This window comes from Lutra lutra, chromosome 1 (assembly GCF_902655055.1).
Source record: "Lutra lutra chromosome 1, mLutLut1.2, whole genome shotgun sequence".
Taxonomy (NCBI): Eukaryota; Metazoa; Chordata; class Mammalia; order Carnivora; family Mustelidae; genus Lutra; species Lutra lutra.
In genome coordinates, this window is record NC_062278.1 from 170789640 (window position 1) to 170803154 (window position 13515).

General features: G+C 43.0%; 1 protein-coding gene across 2 annotated transcripts in view; it reads left to right on the forward strand.

The window, feature by feature from the left end:
- SEC13 (SEC13 homolog, nuclear pore and COPII coat complex component) overlaps positions 1–11304 on the forward strand; it is a 37885-nt gene extending 26581 nt beyond the window's left edge. For both annotated transcript variants that reach the window (XM_047744822.1, XM_047744829.1), the window contains one exon: positions 10861–11304. In XM_047744822.1, the coding sequence (XP_047600778.1) occupies positions 10861–10974 (114 nt within the window). In that variant the 3' untranslated portion in view covers positions 10975–11304. The remainder of the gene's footprint in view (positions 1–10860) is intronic.
- The last annotated feature ends 2211 nt before the right edge of the window (positions 11305–13515 follow it).

Sequence of the window (13515 nt, forward strand, 5' to 3'; positions counted from 1 at the left end):
GCCACCTGTTTGCATGGACATTCAGTGAGCACTGCTCTAAAGTTAATAGATTAAAACAAGAAAAATCAAAAAAAAAGAAAGATTGGAAGGTTTTTGTCAGACACCTAAGAGGCATATTTCTAAAAATCAATGTAATTCTCGGGTGTTATTATTCACCCACTGTACCTCTTCCTACTATGCTATGAGCCATACAAAGGAAGGGATGAGGAGAGAACAAGTAGCTCAGAACAATATAGCAACAAAGCAAATGCACTTGAAAAATCCTGACTCCTGCATCAAAACCTACCATATAAAGTTACAGATTCTCTGCCTGAGAGGGCAGGTCAGCTAGGGAGATGGCAGTGGCTTGTTACTTCTTCTTCTCTGAAGGCAGCTTTTTTTTTTTTTTAACTGTGGCAAAATACATAGAAAGTTCACCCTTCTTAAGCATTTTTAAGTGTACAGCTTAGTAGTTTTGAGTACCTTCACGTTACTGGGCACCCATCACCCCCATGCACCTCTGGAACTGTTTGCATCTTTCCTAGCTGAAACTCTCTTCACTGAACCTCCTACCACCCCACCCCAGCCCCTGGTAAGCACCATCCTACTTCCTGTCTCTGTGAATTTGACTGCCCTAGGGACCACATATAAGTGGAATCCTATAGTGTCTTCGCCTGTGTTGTACCATGTGTCCATTTCTTGCCTTTTTAAGACTGCATATTCTATTGTACCACATTTTATCTACCCACACATATACTGAAGGACACTAAGGTGCTTCCACCTTTGGCTCTTGTCAGTAATGCTGTGCACATGGGTGTACAAATAATACCTCCTTTGAGACCCTCTGCAGGAAGTTTCTATCCAGCCTGGGTTCCTCTTCATGTGTAGCAATCCCAGAAAGATCTAGCAGGCCCCATCTCAAAGCCATAGAGTTTTAGAGCTGGAATGACCCTCAAAGAAAACTAATCTAACCCTCTTTATTTCTAGTAAGTGCAGAGACAGGACTAGACCCAGGTTTGGTGGTACTCAGGGACAGGCCAACAGACCCTGACTTCACTGAGGAGCCCTACCATAGGGCTTACAAGGCAGTAGGCAAGTGCCTGGTTGGACGTTCCACGTTTGTGGTCTGTTGTCATTAATCTTTTATGCTTCTTACTCTTCTTTATCAGCTTGTTTCCTACAAAGAGCTCAGCTCTATTGCTCTCCACATAGTATTTCTTCACTAAAGGACTCAGTATGTTTTCAATCTAGAGCATTCTGCACAGTGCATGTGTAGTAAATTGTCTCTAAAGCAGGAATTCTTAAGATCTTTTTTTTATTGAATACATGTACATAGCTTGAGGTAGTTTTTATTAGGTTATGATTTTTTTTTTAAAGATTTTATTTATTTAACAGACAGAGATCACAAGTAGGGAGAGAGGCAGGCAAAGAGAGGGGGGGAAGCAGGCTCCCTGCGGAACAGAGAGCCCGATGTGGGGCTCGATCCCAGGACTCTGGGATCATGACCTGAGCTGAAGGCAGAGGCTTAACCCACTGAGCCACCCAGGTGCCCCTAGGTTATGATTTTTTAATGCAGACTCCTAATTTTCATTCTCTAGGAACAAACCTTTTCAATGCTTAGCTGTTCTTCTGCCATTTACTTCAGTGTCAAAATAACATACTTACTGGGGGCGCCTGGGTGGCTCAGCGGGTTAAGCCTCTGCCTTCGCTCAGGTCATGATCCCAGGGTCCTGGGATCGAGCCCCGCATCGGGCTCTCTGCTTGGCAGGGAGCCTGCTTCCTCCTCTCTCTCTGCCTGCTTCTCTGCCTACTTCTGATCTCTCTCTTTAAAAAAAAAAAAAAAAATACTTACTCATCTGTCATCATCTTCTAGCACACTTCTCAGACTTTAGTATTAAACTTGTTAACACACGGATTGCCGAGCCCACTCCCAGAGCTTTTGAACCAGTGGCTCTGGGCGAATTTTTAGTTTTCACAAGCTCCTGGTCACTACAGATGCCCTGGTCTAGAGACCACACTTTGAGAACCACCATTCTCTTCCCCTGTATCCCCTCACAGAAGCTACAGCAGCTTGGTCAAAACAACATCCATGTTCACATTATTATTATGACTACTACTGCTACTACTACTGTCATTTCATGTTGTAACATTATTACAGCACTGCTCCCTCTGTTTTTCTTACTTTCTAAGGTGTTCTTTTTCCAGTTTTATTGAAGTATAATAGACGCACATCAGAAGTTGAAAGTGTATAGCATAATGGTTTGACTTAGATATACTGTGAAATGATCAGCACAGTAAGTTTAGCATCCATCATTTCATATAGATACAGTAAAAGAGAAACCAAAAAAAAAAGTTTTTCCTTGTGATGAGAACACTCAGGATTAGTCTCTCACGGTTTTCACGTAGACCATACAGCAGTGTGAGCTATATCATCCTTACATCCCTAGTACCTCTGTATCTTACAACTACAGTTTGTACCTTTCACCCCTCCACTCCCAAGTTCAGTAACCACAAACTGAACTCTTTTGTGACTGGTTTTGGGTCTTTTATGGGTGTTTTGATTTTGTTTTTAGATTCTCCATATAACTGAGATCATAGAGTATTGGTCTTTCTTTCTCTTAGCATAATGCCCTCAAAGTCCACCCACACTGTCACAAATGACAGAATTTCCTTACTTTTACATGGTTGAATAACATTCCGTTGTATGTATGTACTGTGGCTTCTTTATCCATTCATCTATCAGTAGACAGGTTGTTTCCATGTCTTGGCTGTTGTAAATAATGCTACAGCAAAATGAGGTGCAGATATTTTTCAAGATAGTGTTTTTGTTTTCTTCAGATAAATACCCAGAAGTCAAATTACTGGATCATATAGTTCTGTGTTTAATTCTGTCGAGGGTCCTCCATACTGTTTTCCATAGCAGCAGTACCAGTTCACAGTCCCACCACCCATGTGCAAGGGTTCCGTTTTCCCCACATCCTTGCCAGCACTTGTGTTTTTGTCTTTCTGACGATGGCCATTCTAACGTGTGAGGTGATAGCTTACTGTGGTTTTGATTTGCGTTTCCCCAGTGACGAGTTATGTTGAGCATCTTTTCACGTATCTATTGTCCTTTGTAGATCTTTTTTGGAGAAATGTTCTAGTGTAGTCTTTTGCCTGTTTTTTCATCCAATTATTTAGCTTTCTGGTATTGATTTTTAGGAGTTCTTTGGATATTTTGGATATTAACTCCTTATCTGATGTATGATCTACAAATATTTTTCCCAGTCTGTAGGTTGTCTTATCACGTTGTTGTTTTGCTGTGCAGACGCTTTTTAGTTTAATGCTGTCCCACTTGTTTATATTTTGTTTATGCTTTAGGTGTCACATCCAAAAAATCAAGACCCATGCCAAAGAGCTTGTTTCTTGTATTTTCTTCTAGGAGTATCATGATTTAATTCATTTCAAGTTAATTTTTGTGAGTGGTATAAGATAAGGAAGGGTCTAGTTTTATTCTTTTACATGCTAATACCCAGTTTCTCCACCACCATTTATTAAAGAGACTGTCCATTCTCCACTGAGTATTATCGAATCCCCTGCCAGTTATTAGTTAACCATATATGCTTGGGCTTATTTCTGGGCTTGTGATTCTGTCCCACTGATCTATTTGTCTTTTTATGCCACTACCATACTGTTTTGATTACTATCACTTTGTAGCTTAAAAAAGTATGATGCCTCCCACTTTGTTCTTTCTCAAGGTTGCTTTGGACATTTGGGGTCTTTTGTTGTTCCATATAAATTTTAGGACTTTTTTTTTCTACTTTTGTAAAAAATGCCATTGGAATCTCAATAGGAATTACATTGAATCTATATATGGCTTTTGGTAGTATTGACATTTTAACAATGTTAATTCTTCTAATCTATGAACAAGATACCTTTTCATTTATTTATGCCTTCAGTTTCTTTCATCCCTAAGTTTTCAGAGTAGAGCTCTTTCACCTACTTGGTTAAGTTCATTCATAAGTATTTTGTTGTTTTTGATGCTATTATAGGGATCATTTTCTTTTTTAGATAATTCATTCCGGGTGTATAGAAATGCTACTGATTTTTGTATGTTAATTTTGTATCCTGAAGCTTTATTTCAATCTAAGCTTTTTGATGAAACCTTTAGGATTTTCTGTATATAAAATCATGTCATTTATAGAGACAATTACAGTTTTTCCTTACCAGTTTTTTTTTTTAACATACAAATTTTTTTTTTTAAGATTTTATTTATTTATTTGACAGAGAGAGATCACAAGTAGACGGAGAGGCAGGCAGAGAGAGAGAGGGAAGCAGGTTCCCCGCTAAGCAGAGAGCCCAATGCGGGACTCTATCCCAGGACCCTGAGCCCATGACCTAAGCCGAAGGCAGCAGCTTAACCCACTGAGCCACCCAGGCGCCCTTTTCTTACCAGTTTTGATGCCTTTTTTTTCTTGCCTGACTGCTCTGGCAAGGACTTCCAGTACTGTGTTGAAAAGAATTAAGTTAGCTGTGGGCTTAGCATATATAGCCTTTAAGAATTATCACGAACAGGGGCGCTTGGGTGGCTCAGTGGGTTAAGCCGCTGCCTTCGGCTCGGGTCATGGTCTCAGGGTCCTGGGATCGAGTCCCGCATCTGGCTCTCTGCTCAGCGAGAAGCCTGCTTCCCTCTCTCTCTCTCTCTGCCTGCCTCTCCGTCTACTTGTGATCTCTCTCTGTCAAATAAATAAATAAAATCTTTAAAAAAAAAAAATTATCACGAACATGTGTTGAATGTTGTCATGTGCTTTCTCTGCATCTACTGAGATGAAGGATTCTTCTTTCCCTATTGTGAGGCATCATCACATTGATTGATTTGCATATGTTGAATCATCCTTGCATTCCAGGTATGAATCCTGCTCGATCATGCCAAATGATCCTTTTAATATACTGCCAAATTCAGGTTGCATCTTTATTCATCAGGGTTATTTGTCCATAGTTTTCTGTTATGGTAGTATCCTTTTCTGGCTTTGGTATTGGGGCAATGTTAGCCCAGTAAAGTGTGTGTGTTTCCATTTTGATTTTTTTTGAGGATTGATATTAATTCCTTAAATGTTTGGTTAAATTCACTGTGAAGCCATCTGGTCCTGGGCTTTTTCATACTAGGAGATTTTTTGATTATTGGTTCATTCTCCTTACTATTTCAGAAACTTTTTAATTTTTACAAAAGTAAAATTTTTTATTCAGATTTTATTTCTTCCTGATTCAGTCCTTGATGTTCCAGGTTTCTAAGAGTTTTTCCATTTTTTTTTCTAGGTCCAAATGGTTGACATAGTTGTATCATAGTAACATCTTAACTTTTCTTTGTAGTGCTATAATATTTGTAGTATTGTCTCCTTTTTCATTTATAATTTTATTTTGGGCTTTGGCTTTTTAAGACTGATTTTCTTTTAAAGATTTTATTTGACAGAGAGATCAAAAGTAGAGAGAGAGAAAGGAGGAAGCAGGCTCCCTGCCTAGCAGAGAGCCTGATGCGGGGCTCAATCCCAGGACCCTGAGATCATGACCTGAGCTGAAGGCAGAGGCTTAACCCACTCAGCCACCCAGGCAGCCCCAAGACTAATTTTATTGGAGGGGTAGAGAGTACAAGCACAAGTTGAGGGCAGGGGCAAAGGGAGATACAGCCTCCCCACTGAGCAGGGAGCTGATGTGGGGCTTGATCCCGGGACTCCAGGATTATGACCTGAGCTGAAGGCAGATGCTTAACTGACTTAGCCACCCAGGCACCCCTGGGACCTTTTTTTTTTTTTTTTTTTTGGTTACTTTAGCCAAAGTTCTGTCAGTTTTATCTTGTCAAAGAACCAGCTCCTTTGGTTAATTTTTTCTATTTTCCTGTTCTGTTTCATTTATTTCTGTTCTGATATTTATTTCCTTCCTTCTGCTTGGGTGACGTTCATCCTTTTTCTAATTCCCCAAGGCATAGAGTTAGGTTATTTATTTGGTATAGGTCTTTTTTTTTAAGATTTTATTTATTTGACAGAGATCACAAGTAGGCAGAGAGGGGGAAGCAGGCTCCCTGCCGAGCAGAGAGCCCGATGCGGGGCTCGATCCCAGGACCCTGGGATCATGACCTGAGCCTAAGGCAGAGGCTTAACCCACTGAGCCACCCAGGTACCCCCTAGGTCTTGCTTCTTAATGTAGGCATTTATTGCTGTAAACTTCTAAGAACTGCTTTTGCTGCATCCTGTAAGTTTTGGTATATTGGGTTTCTATTTTCATTTCAAACTATTTCATTTCTTCTTTGTTTTGTTTTTGTTTTGTTTATTTATTTATTTGACAGAAATCACAAGTAGGCAGATAGGCAGAGAGAGAGAGGAGGAAGCAGGCTCCCTGCTGAGCAGAGAGCCCGATGTGGGGCTCGATCCCAGGACCCTGGGATCATGACCTGGGCCGAAGGCAGAGGCTTTAACCCACTGAGCCAGCCAGGCACCTTGTTTTGGTTGTTTTAGAGAGTATTTGATTTGCATATATTTGTGAATTTCTCAGTTGCCTCTTCCTCTTGATTTCTAGTTTCATATGGTTATGGTTAGAGAAGATACTTAGTTTGATTTCAGTTTTTAATTTGCGAAGACTTGTTTTGTGGTATGACATACAGAAAATGTTCCACGTGCACTTATGTATATTCTGCTATCAGAAGGTTCTATGTATGTTGGGCCCATTTGGTCTATACTGTTGTTCAGATCCACTGTTTACAGTATTGGGGCGCCTGGGTGGCTCAGGGGGGTAAAGCCTCTGCCTTCAGCTCAGGTGAGGATCCCGGAGTCCTGGGATCAAGCCCCACATCGGGCTATCTGCTCAGCAGGGAGCCTGCTTCCCTTCCTCTCTCTCTGCCTGCCTCTCTGCCTACATGTGATCTCTCTGTCAAAAAAAAAAAAAAAAAAAAGGTTCTATGTATGTTGGGCCCATTTGGTCTATACTGTTGTTCAGATCCACTGTTTACAGTATTAAAGTCCCCAACTATTTTTTTGTTACTGTTTAGTTGTTAGAATTGTTACATTTTCTTGATGTGTTTGACCTCTGTCTCTTTTTGCTATTTTTAGTCTATTTTGTGTGATAGAAATATAGCTATCCCTGCTTTCTTTGTGATTACCATTTGCTTGAAATGTCTCTCTCCATGCCTCCTTAGTTTCTGTTTGTCTTGAAGACCTAGGGAATCTCTTGTATGAAGCATATTGTTGGATCTTGGTTTTTGTATTCATTCAGGCATTTGTTGTCTTGAGTGGAGAGTTTTGCATTTGAAAAGTAAATAAGGCCTTATACATTTGCTATATTATCATTGTTTTCTGGTTGGTTTTTGATCCATTGTTAATTGTTTCTTCTCCTGTCTTTTTGTATGCTTTGACTTGTCATGTTCTTTTGTCTAATTACTACAGGTTTTTCCTTTATGGCTGTAAGCCTTACACAAAATATCTTAACTTCAATAGAATTCCTAATCTTTACTCTTTTACTTCTCCCCCTTACATGCTAGATTAGTGATGTTACAATGTACATATTTTATGATGTGTAACTAATAATAGGTACACTACATTAATAGCAGGTATGGTTATTTTTTTACTACATGTTTTAACTTGTAAAGGAGTTGTAAGTGAATTACATACCACACTCACCATATTACAGAATCCAGCCTTACGTATTTATCATTACCAGTGAGTTTTTTACAACCCGCCTTGTACGATGTTAAATTTCTACTCAAAGAACTCCCGGTAGCATTTCTTTTATGGCAGGTGAAATCTGTGATGGAGTTCCCTCAGGTTTTGTTTAAGAACGTCCATCTCGTCTTCATTTTTTTTTTTTATAAAGATTTTTTTTTATTTGACAGACAAAGATCACAGGCAGAGAGAGAGAGAGAGGAGGAGGCAGGCTTCCTACTGAGCAGAGAGCCCGATATGGGGCTCGATCCCAGGACCCTGGGATCATGACCCGAGCCGAAGGCAGAGGCTTTAATCCACTGAGCCACCCAGGTGCCCCCATTTCTTTTTTTTTTAAAGATTTTATTTGTCAGAGAGAGATAGAGATCACAAGTAAGCCGAGAGGCAGGCAGAGGGAGAAGCAGGATCCCAATATGGGACTCGATCCCAATATGGGACTCGATCCCAGGATGCCGGGATCATGACCTGAGCTGAAGGCAGCCGCTTAACCAACTAAGCCACCCAGGTGTCCCTCGTCTTCATTTCTGAAGGACACTTGCCTTGTGTAGTAGTCTTGGTTGATGGGGTTTTTTCTTCTAGTATTTTGAACGTGTCATCCCATTTTTTTTTTTCTGGACTGAAAAGCTTGTATTGAGAAATCTGTTCATAATCTTTTCTGGGGGTTCTCTTGTAACTTTTTTCTCTAGCTGCATTTAAAATTCTTTGCTTTTGACAAAATAACGTGTGTTCGTAGCCCTGTTTCAGTTCAGTCTTTTTAGGGCCTCCTGGATCTAGAGGTCTGTTTCTCTCCCCATGTTTGGGAAGTTTTCAGGCATCATTGCTTGAAATAAGTATATTTAAGATTTATTTATTTGGGGGTGCCTGGGTGGCTCAGTGGGTTAAAGCCTCTGCCTTCGGCTCAGGTCATGATCCCGGGGTCCTGGGATCGAGCCCCGCATCGGGCTCTCTGCTCAGTGGGAGGCCTGCTTCCTCCTCTCTCTGCCTGCCTGTGATCTCGGTCAAATAGATAAATAAAATCTTTAAAAAAAAAATTATTTGAGAGAGATCACAAGTAGAGAGGCAGGCAGAGAGAGAGAGGGAAGCAGGTTCCCCGCTGAGCAGAGAGCCCAATGCGGGACTTGATCCCAGGATCCTGAGACCATGACCTGAGCCAAAGGCAGCGGCTCAACCCACTGAGCCACCCAGGCGCCCCACTTGAAATATATTTTATGTCTCTTTATCATCTTCTGGAATTCTCCTAATGCAAAATATTGCTGCTTCTGATTATATCCCATTGCAGTCTTTACTATTTTCCTTCCTCTGGGCAATTTCCAATGTCCTGTCCTCCAGGTTGCTCATTATTTCTTCTGCATGGTCCACTCTGCTTTTGAAGCTCTGCTACATTTTTCAGTTACTGTGTTTTTCAGTTCTAGGGTTTCTGGTGTTTTTTTTTTTTTGAGAGAGAGAGATCACAAGTAGGCAGAGAGAGGGGGAAGCAGGTTCCCCACTGAGCAGAGAGTCCGATGCGGGGCTCGATCCCAGGACCCTGAGATCATGACTGGAGCCGAAGGCAGAGGCTTTAACCCACTGAGCCACCCAGGCGCCCCTGGTGTTTTTTTGTTGTTTTATTTGACAGAGATCACAAGCAGGCAGAGAGAGAAGGGGAAGCAGAGAATCTGATGTGGGTCTCAATCCCAGGACCCTGAGATCATGACCTGAGCCAAAGGCAGAGGCTTAACCCACTGACCCAGGGGCCCCTGTTTTGTTGTTTTTTAATGGTGTCTATTTTTGTTGAACCTAATTTCATTTAGTTATCTTACATATGCTTGTAGTTCACTAAACTGGAAGATTATTCTGAATTATTTGTCCAACAGTTCACAGATCTTTATTTCTTTAGTCAGAGTTTTATTAGTTTCCTTTGGGGTTACATATTTCCCTGGTTTTCTGTGATCCTCATGTGAGGCTGGAAGATGGGCTTCACTGTTGCCTGGATTCCCTGGTTAGGCTTCCTATACAGCCAGGACTGGGCTCTCTACTCAGCAACAGGTGAGTCTCTGAGTCTTCACAGTCTTGATGGGGCAGCAGGACAGGACCCAGAGCCTGCACAGCTTGTCCTTTAGAGACCCAAATTAGGCGCGAGTGAAGACTGAATATCCTAGTTCGGTGAGGCCACCAGTTTTGCTCTGTAGACGGAAAGCCAACTGCTCTGCACTCTATTCTAGTGCCATGGGAAGGGAAGTGGGGCTGTTGGGTGGGCTCTGCAGCTTCCTACATGCTCTGCTTCGATACATTTCCTGCCCTGGCACGGTGGGAAAAACTGTAGAGTCACATTTTTTCTGGTCTCTTGACTCAAGCCTGTTTCCTGGTGAAATAAGGCCACTGGCTTTTGCTGTGAGGATCACCAGCTCTGCCCACCCCCCATCTACCTCCTCTGCCTGCTGGAGTTGCAGGGTCCTGCAATTTCCAGGTGTTGTAGTGAGCCCTTGCTGTCAGGTAGGCCTGGGGGGCCATGCTCTTCAGCTAACTGGACTAGGACTCAACTCTGCTACCTGGGCAGCCCAACTTTAGGGACCTCTCAAATTTACCTGAACGAGTTTTCTGAATGTGAGGCACCAAAGGCAGGTAGGGGGGCTGTGACTCGGCTTTTCTGCCTTGTCCCAGTGCCAGTTCCTGGAAACTCTCCCCACTTAGTCACGCTCAGATTCCCAAATGTTGAGCCCCACAAATGTGCCTGTAGTCCCCATGGGGCAGAACCCAGAGTCTGGGCTCCCACAAAGTAACAACTTAAAATGTTGGATAACTGGATGCCACCTCCGTGCTCTTTACCTTCTGAAGGAACCACAGGTTGGACATGGTGCTATGCTGACTTGGGTGGCAGGCCATGCAGTCAGCACGTAGACTTCCCACGAAGGCTTCTGGGACAGTATCTTGGTCTCGATGGCGGAGGGTGGTGCTTCAGCCTCACTGTTGTCTCTAGGATTCCCTCAGTGGTTTCCTGTTCATGAATAGTTGTTCTGTGAGGAGGGTCTAAGTCAGGAACACCCTTTGTCACCGTGTTGGTGAGGTCACTCTCCTTACTCTTTGTTTCTTAATCTGTGGGGACTTTTGTTGACTCACAAGCTTGAGTCATGGCCTTTGATGCAGGACCTGGGAAGGTGAGGACAGCAGAAGGAGGGGTGCAGACTTGTAACAGGCTCCATGTGCTGGCTTGCAGGTGACCCTGTGGAAGGAGTCCGTTGACGGGCAGTGGGTGTGCATCAGTGATGTCAACAAGGGCCAGGGTTCCGTGTCAGCTTCCGTCACAGAGGGCCAGCAGAATGAGCAGTGACAGGCAAGGCCAAGCTCCCCACCTGCTGACTCCAGGACTGCCCTTTCCTGGACCAACTAACCAAATAGCTGGGAAGAACAGCTTCTACACGATTACTTTCCCAGGAGTAGTTACAAATGCAACCAGATTGATCTGCCTTAACATGATTTGAAATGGTTTGTAATTTACTATCCTGCTGAAAGCATTCATGTTATGAGGAAGAAGCTACAAATGATCTTTAAATCTATTATTTTAAAATATTTTGGGCCATTTTTACATACCTTTTGGGTTCAGGCATTATTTGGGGGGTTTTATTTCCAAAATAGTTAAATAAATTCGTATTGCTTATAATTCTTCCTGCATTACCCTAACCCTTCCCTAAAAAGCTTATATTCATTTATGTGGCAACATCAGTCTACTAGAACAACGTTCGCCAAGACCCCAGTCCCTGTAGCGTCGCGCACCCCCGACACCCACACACAGCTGGTCTGTCCCTGTAACATGTCCATGATTCCAGCTACACTGAAGGCGCCACACAGAGTGACATGAAAGGAACGCCAGACATGGACTTCGGTGACAGGGACTGTATCCTCTGAGTACACATCCTCTTCTGGAGAATGGAATAAAAGTCTGCCTTACAGAGAAGATGCAGATGAACTACTGCATGTGGGTGACCGAGAAAATGCCATGCCAGTGGAGGGCAGTATTAACCACATACCAATAGTTAAGAGACTGGCTCAGAAAGTGGGCACACTTCATTCATGTTATGGACCCTTGTCTGTGAGGGCGGGGCCTGTCCTGGAGACCATGTTTCTGGTCCTGATCAAGACTAAACCAAGTATCACCTCTTAGCAGAGGCCCTGGGACTCTCATCTGACTCAGCAGTCACAACAGCAGCTACCATTTACTGAGACCTACTACAAGCCAGCACTCCGCTGGAGATCCCCCACACTTGGCAACACAACAGACAGGTGTAGGTGTATGTCGCCAACTTACCAATAAGGAAACTGTCACAGAAGATAGAAGACCTGCCCAGGGTGGTCCACTGCCAAGCGGTAAAGCCACTGAGTCCTGATCTGGCTCAGCTCCAGAGTGGGTGCTGTCAAAGGCAGAACTGAGTAGGGGGTGCTCCTCAGCTGTAACCTGGGGTGATGCTCACAGCAGACCTTTATGTGAGTGCACCTAGCTTTGCAGAAGTTCAGACCACTCACCTCAGGAGGCTGTGTGCAGAAGGAAATGCGGACCCCAATGCTTCTACCTGCTCCCCATTATTTTTCAGCAGTAAAACCCATGTTTTGAAATAAATATTAGATCATAATGCATAAAATGGGAAAAGGTGGAACGATTGCTTGAAGTAAGGCTATAGAGGTCAGAGCCCTTCCCCTCGGCCTCCCACATCATTCTGCACAATCCAGGCAGGCCTTTAGAGAACAGTATGGAAACTAAGCTTCTGTCCATTTATTCAGTAAGAAAAGACCCACAGACGCAACTTTGCATATACTTCTGTGTACAAAAACTACCCTTAGTTCTAGTTAGCCCCTCACATGTCTACCTTTCCTAACAAGCTTTGTGCCCCATCCCCAAGGACAGGCCTGGTCTTCCTTATGGTGCCTACTACCCTCAACAAATAATGAGAAGCAACTGTGTCACACAGTTGGTGATAGGTTAGTGGGCCATATGCTGTTTGCAGTTCACACCATCAAGGATCAGTCAGGGTAATCTGGAGATAAATGAAATGACCACCCTTCATAGTTTACATTTACAGTGGTAATACATTAACCATTCCTGGCTTGAGAGCCCTCAAATTTGTTACCACAAAAATAGGCTTATTGAGTGGAAATACCATGTTGTGTCAATCTTCAAGGGCATTTGCCAAGCCCAAGTGATAAAAATGTAAAGGTAATTTAAAAGGTATAGAGAGTTAGGGTAAGAGAGCAGTAGCAACCACAATATTTTTAATCCTTTCACAAAAAAACAAAGCAACTGGGATAGGAAATGAAACCCCCAGACATTAAGGTAGTCAGTCCCTCAAACCCTAGAACGTGGAGGATTAGGACCAAACCACTCATGTCTATAATACTGGTGTGGGAGCAGCACAGGCAAGAAAGAGGGGAGTTTTTGTGGTCCTATGGGCAGGTAACCCAAGAATGACCATCAAGTGTTCATCCACTTGGAACAGAAAACTCAGCAAGCCAATATGAGACCTGTCAAAACTAGAAGATTCACAGGTCTCACAAATGAGTTCAAAAAGACCGATTTCCATTGCCATACATGAAGGAGTACTAACTCTAAGTTTCTCTTATACCACAAACAACTAGAAAACCACACAATACACCTGAAACAAATACTTAGGGGCTTAGGACAATAGGCAGTGTTTGGGTAAGGGAGACAAGTGAGGGGAGTACCAGTTGTCCCAGCTTACTGCCTAGGAGCAGCTTCCAGACCAAAGGGCAGGGAGACAATCGAGAGTCTAGTGGTCAAGTTGAAGAGAACAGAGGTCAGAGTCCAGAAAGACTAAGCTAGAGCCTACCGGGCAGAATCCTGGAGAAGGAGCTGCTCAGA